General features: G+C 40.4%; 1 protein-coding gene across 2 annotated transcripts; it reads right to left on the bottom strand.

Annotated features, from left to right (window-relative positions):
• Nucleotides 1-2,525: 2,525 nt before the first annotated feature.
• On the bottom strand, nt 2,526-6,452 carry LOC125383570. Of its 2 annotated transcripts, XR_007222820.1 has the most exons (4): nt 6,224-6,452; nt 5,043-5,101; nt 4,040-4,111; nt 2,526-3,297 (listed from the first exon to the last, which is right to left on the bottom strand). XR_007222820.1 is itself a non-coding variant. In XM_048402055.1 (3 exons), the coding sequence occupies exons 2-3, from the start codon at nt 4,100-4,102 to the stop codon at nt 3,016-3,018; spliced, it is 345 nt and encodes a 114-aa protein (XP_048258012.1). In that variant the 5' UTR covers nt 4,103-4,111; nt 5,043-5,225; the 3' UTR covers nt 2,526-3,015. The 2 variants fall into 2 exon arrangements, 1 of the variants encoding a protein (XP_048258012.1); XM_048402055.1 differs by lacking the exon at nt 6,224-6,452 and having other exon boundaries at nt 5,043-5,225.
• Nucleotides 6,453-6,950: the final 498 nt, after the last annotated feature.

The following is a 6,950-nucleotide window of genomic DNA, read 5'->3' as shown; positions in this document are numbered from 1 at the left end:
TACAGTCAATCTACCTCGTACAGTCTATCACCAAATCTATACTGTACAGTGAAACACCACATCTATAGTGTACAGTCAATCAACACATCTATATTGTACAGTCAATCACCAAGTATACACTGTACAACCAATCTACCTCGTACAGTCTATCACCAAGTCTATACTGTACAGTGAAACACCACATCTATATTGTACAGTCATACACCAAGTATACACTGTACAGTCAATCTACCTCGTACAGTCTATCACCAAATCTATACTGTACAGTGAAACACCACATCTATATTGTACAGTCAATCACCAAGTATACACTGTACAACCAATCTACCTCGTACAGTCTATCACCAAATCTATACTGTACAGTGAAACACCACATCTATATTGTACAGTCAATCACCAAGTATACACTGTACAGTCAATCTACCTCGTACAGTCTATCACCAAATCTATACTGTACAGTGAAACACCACATCTATATTGTACAGTCAATCACCAAGTATACACTGTACAGTCAATCTACCTCGTACAGTCAATCTACCTCGTCTATACTGTACAGTGAAACACCACATCTATATTGTACAGTCAATCACCAAGTATACACTGTACAACCAATCTACCTCGTACAGTCTATCACCAAGTATACACTGTACAGTGAAACACCACATCTATATTGTACAGTCACTGACCCAACACTCCTCATCACTGAACCACCACTGCCCATGACTGACTCACCACTCTCCATCACCGACCCACCACTCCCCATCACTGACCCACCGCTCCCCATGACTGACTCACCACTCCTCATCACTCAAATCACTGGCCCACCATTCCCCATCACTGACCCACCACTCCCCATGACTGACTCACAGCTCTCATCACTGACACACCACTCCCTATGACTGACCCACCACTCCCCATGACTGACTCACAGCTCTCATCACTGACCCAACACTCCTCATCACTGACCCACCACTCCCCATGACTGACTCACCACTCCTCATCACTGACTCACCACTCCCCATGACTGACCCAACACTCCTCATCACTGACCCACCACTCCCCATCACTGACTTACCACTCCCCATCACTGACCCACCACTCCCCATGATTGACTCACCACTGCTCATCATTGACCAACCACACCCCATAATTGTCCTATCAGTCCGAAACACTAACCCACCACTGACCCACCACTCCTCATCACGAACCCACCGCTCCCCTTTACTGACCCACAACTCTCTATCACTGACCCACCACTCCCATGACTGACCCACCACTCCCCATCACTGGCCCACCGCTCCCCAATACTGACCCACCGCTCCCCATCACTGACCCACCACTTCCTATCACAGATGCAACACACTCCATCATTGATGCACCACTCCCCATCACTGACCCACCACTCCACATAACTGACCCACCACTCCCCATCGCTCCCCATCACTGACCCACCACTTCCCATCACTGACGCATCACTCCTCATGACTGACTCACCGCTCCCCATTACTAGCCAACCACTCCCCATAACTAGCCCACCGCCCCCCATAACTGACCAACCACTCCGCATGACTGACCAACCAACCCCCATGACTGACTCACCACTCGTCATCACTGACCTATCACTCCAATCACTGGCCCACTATTCCCAATCACTGACCCAACACTCCTCATCACTGACCCACCGCTCCCCATGACTGACCCACCAATCCCCATGACTGACCCACCGCTCCCCATCACTGACCCACCACTCCCCATCACTGACCCACCACTTCCCATCACTGACGCATCACTCCCCATGACTGACTCACCACTACCCATTACTGGCCAACCACTCCCCATAACACAGCAAAAAAAGTGTAGGTTTTCGTCTTCCGGATACCTTCCCATTTTGGATCTGGCCCGGATACTTTCCGGAAATCTTCTGGAAACCTTCAAAATAAAATGTCAAAATTTGGGGGGTGCATTTTGTTCACTTAAGTGTGAAACACATAAAAAAATTATCTTGAAAATACCAAGAAATTTGAAGGTTGCTGAAGGCATCTGGAAGGTTTTCGGAGGGTATCCAGATGCAAATTTTCTTCATGTCTTGTTTCTGGAAAATAATGTTAGCCTGTGCGTTACAGATAGCTGTTGTAATATTCTGTGTTACTTTAATGATAAATATCCTCCTAAAACATTTTTGGAGAAGACAATTGTTCTTTTCAGATGTTAATGGTAATAAATGAACAAACATCAGTTCTCGTATAATGATATCCTTAAATTTCATGTCCAGACTTCCAGTTTGTACTGAGAAAAAGAAAAAGTCATTGATAATGTGCTCACTTGGGCCTTTGGTGAGCTCTTCCAAAGTTACTGTGAATTCTTTTATTATATATATAGGTCACGCACGACCCTTTTCCAACTTCAACCCCTGCCCAAAGGAAGAGTTAGACCACAAACAAACTTTTTGTCTGGTTGTGACTTTGACCTTTGACACAACAGAACAATGGGTCATCAGACGTTCTCAGAGCTAAGGAAACATGTGTTATTTATTCCTGAGATGCCCAAGCAATGCATGGTTTCATAAGATAAGTGTGGCTATTAAACTGAGCCAAAATCATGAAACATCCCCATTTACACAGCTGGCAAATGAAACATAAGCAACAATCAAATTATCAATTTCTTTTATTCATATGCCTATAGTATATCGCACATTGAACAGTGTTCACATGATGGTTCCTGATGCAGTATGCAATTTCATCCTATTCTTCAATACTCATAACAGAGTGTGATAACTGTTCGCTCTACAGTACCTACGGATTATGTTCACCAGTTCAGAGAACTTACTTTCCCTCAATCCTCCTTTTCTTTCTATATTGCCATGGATGAACAGGAACCAGGATGAGGGGATACCAGTTAGACTCTATCTCTGCTGTATTGTGTTAGTAGAATTGTGAACTTTCCATTTGGTGTTTGGGTCCTCATTTAAAGCAATAAGTCCCATTTATCATTCCTTTCAAGTGTTTACCACATGGCTCAAGACAAGAATTTCTTGAAAGTTCTGGAAGGATCCAACTCAAGCTTGGCATTGGTTGGTCTTCTCACATTAGCCAGACCAGCCTTTTTGTGTCCAAATACCATTTGGCATACAACTTCTCGGTTGGCCTCCATTGAAATAACAGGACCCTCGTCATCGCTGTCTGCAAACACCTCTGATATCTGAAGGGGTGCACTCTCTGTTAAGGACTCCCTTGTCTGGTCCTTCCAGACTGTCAACCTGGAGTACTCATCCAGGGATCTCAAGCAGGACTTCAGTTTCTGCAGCATTATGTACAAAGATTTTAGCAATCAAAAAGAATTGTTGCCACATGTACTTACAGATAGAAGGCAGCAAAATCACTTAAGTTATCATATGTGAGTCTTGTTATATGCCAAACATTTAAGATAATCACATATCAACCAGTCAAACCAGTGATTAATGTTATGAACTCGGTCCAGACAAACCGATGATAACTGTTATGGACAATATCCCACATCATTGTGGTATGATTACATGCGATCAATGAGCCTACTCGATCACTACCTGATTTATTAATTAGGCTTGTATGGCAAGCTTTAAGAGATGTCATTTAGTGATTGTTTCAACTCATCAACATGGAAAAATATATATTTACAATACTTGTCATATAGCCAAACTATTGCTGGATGCGGTGTTAAATAAATGAGTTGGATTTAACACTGCTTTGAACAGTATTCCAGATAAATCACCGCCTCTTAGCTTGATGTTGGAAGAAAGCCATAAGTGATGCAGGTCTTTGATGAATCCCACGAGTATGTGTATAACGCTGACAAACCTAGCAACATAATCGGGGAGAACCAGGATTTGAACCCATGACTAGAGGTTTCTGCTAAGCCCAAGAGATGCAACTCTGCACAGAAAATTGTAGTGCCTTAGATAATAGGACATCCGTCCCCACAGCGATCAGGAACAAACTGAAGAAATATTTGCAAAATAACCATATGAACCAAACAGAGTAATTTCAAAATATTTACCACTCACTGTTGCTCTTCTATGGTCTTTCTTTGCATTGATGCTGCACAGATGACTGTCTCTTTTATTCATCCGGACATTCTGCAAACATAAGTAGCATTCACATCACAGAAATGTCCAAACTGTACATGTTGTACATTTGATTCAAATGAAAAGACCCCAGTTGTGATTCCGACTTAGAACTACCCTAATCATAATAATTCATGTCAAACATTCAGAGATGACATTTATCCCCATATTTAACAAATGTCAAAACAATATTTTGACAACAAAGTCAGGGTCATTCAACACATACATTACATAACTTGTTCGACAATGCAGAAAGATCATCACCGAGGTCAATATCATTCCATGAATTATTGCTAAATTTTCTTGAAATGCAGATTAATGCAATGCAGTATTTACTTTTATTTCTAGGCTATTTGTTTGGCTTTTCCATGGCACTGTTTTGACAGAGATCTAACCTTGATATGACACTTTGTTCAGAAATGATATGAATACGATAATACTTTATTATTCCCAAGGAAATTTGGGTTACATTGTAAAAGCACAGAAAAACAAGTATAAGATTCATGATTTAAGTTAAATACACTCATACACACACACACAAACACAACATCCAAACACCAGGGTTAGAAATTGGCACTAGTCCTATAGTCCTTGCCAAACTGCCCAAAAGTAAAGGTATCCTAAGGACAAGTAGAAATTTGACATTTTAAAGGTTTTGCTATGGGCTATCATTATAAGGAATAGTGGACTGAAACTGTTAGTTTCTACCGCTGCAAACACTAATCAACTAATGAATTGGGTGGTCAGACTAGGTTGTCATCATACTCTGAGGGCATGGATCTTTGCTGATAATAACAATCACTAGATTGCCTGGTCCATGTTCAATTATTTACAGGCCGCCATCACAGAGCTGGACTATTGTGAGTGTGATGTTTCACATTGCATTGAAATATACCATTATGAATACATGTAGTTTGTAATTATCACACACACAAATACTCACTCAATACTTCGTATCCTCCCTGAGGATGTCTGTGAACCTCCCCACAAACCCTGAACATGCTGAAACAGAAAACAACTAACTTGTCTTTATTCTTTCAATGTTTCAGTGTGAATTTGTTAAAGATTGATAAGCTGTCATTATTCATTGTAATCCATATCTCACTTTCAGGTGGGTCAGGTGGCAAGGGTTATAGCGAAAACGGCACCTCAGCAAAACGTCACCGGGCGAAAACGGCACCTATTGGCGAAAACGGCACCTCGACTCGAACGAAAACTGCACCTTATTTTTATTTTTTTGCCTTGGTCAAATAAATGATATTAAACTTACATTGTAACTTGCAAACGCCAATAATTGTGAGATGTTAAAACAAGTTTACATTAGAAATTAGCCTCTACTCCAACTATAATCCAACTTAGCTTATATGCAACTCAACTTATTGTGAAAACATAACATGCTTTGAAGAAAAATAATAGGCTCACATTGAATAATTGTGAAATAAAACAAATAAGAAATTAGCCGCCTACTCCAATTTACTCACTGACTCTGATTAGGAGGCGCAGTTAACTTATTGTGAAAACACTATACGCTTTGAAGTTTTAAGTACCTTTACTCAATTTAAGCTGAAACTGTATTTAAGAGGCCAAACAGGCAAATTCGCAAATCTTCCACATCTCGTCAAGAGGAGATCTTCGACATATGGCGAAGATACATTTGAATATATATATGAACATGTTTACTTATCTCTGAAAAGAGGAAATACAATGTAAATACATCACTAATCAAATACCATGTAAATAAACCCTATATTTACTTATCTCTGAAAAGAGGAAATACAATGTAAATACATCACTAATCAAATACCATGTAAAATATAAACCCTATATTTACTTATCTCTGAAAAGAGGAAATACAATGTAAATACATCACTAATCAAATACCATGTAAATAAACCATATACATTACTACAAAAATCGTTGTTATCGTTATTAAAAATAGAGGTGCCGTTTTCGCCCGACTCATAGCCGTTTTCGCCAAATGCGGTGCCGTTTTCACCAGAGAAATCGATGACGTTTTGCTGAGGTGCCGTTTTAGCCTGCACCCGGTGGCAACACATGATTGGAATTGAATGCCTCGTTTTGTATGACATGCACTTTGCCAGATCTATACCCTTTGTAACTAACCCTTATCATCAAATCCCAGCGTTATGTTGAGAATAAGGATACGACCCGTAAAAGTCCTACACCTGTAGCTCTTATGCAAGACCAAATCCCATGTCACAACAAACACTTGATCATAATAATAACAAAAGGTTTCCTTGACGTTTACAGTAGTTACATGGAGATCAGGAAAATATCTAAATCAATCCATTCCATAAGATCTCTGTATAGAAATCATGGAACATTATGTCTCGAAGCCGGAATAACACGAGTTGGTCACGAATGACGAGCGGTCATTTCTGCAGCCGTTACGGAAAGAGACGAAATTGGCCGATTACAGTTTATACAGGCCATATTGGGAGCCGCGGGGATTTCGACAGTGTGTATTAGGAAGTATACCTACGTCGTGTATGGAATATGTGTTTGCCTACCATGCCAAGATAAGGCAGTGGGACAAGGGAAATCCCAGCGGACGTAATATTCCTACAGCAGAAATGTTTCACAACCTCGTCAAAATTGGCGATTGCAGGGAGCTGAAGACGTGACATATTCAGACAGAGACCATATTACATAGACTGTTATATGGTCTCTGATTCAGGTAAGGAATATGTGAATAATATTGATGACGTATTAAAGTTATTTATCTTCTGTAAGCCACTTATTCAGTTTTATATATGTTAGTAAATATGTGATTTATTTTTTGTAGGATAAGCAATCTACCTAACTTATGTTAATCCTTGCTAATGTATAT

Source organism: Haliotis rufescens, unplaced genomic scaffold, assembly GCF_023055435.1.
Source record: "Haliotis rufescens isolate VD_foot unplaced genomic scaffold, xgHalRufe1.0.p SCAF_24, whole genome shotgun sequence".
In the NCBI taxonomy this organism is placed as follows: domain Eukaryota; kingdom Metazoa; phylum Mollusca; class Gastropoda; order Lepetellida; family Haliotidae; genus Haliotis; species Haliotis rufescens.
The sequence above is the reverse complement of the archived record's forward strand: the minus strand, read 5'-3'. Positions and strand labels throughout refer to the sequence as shown.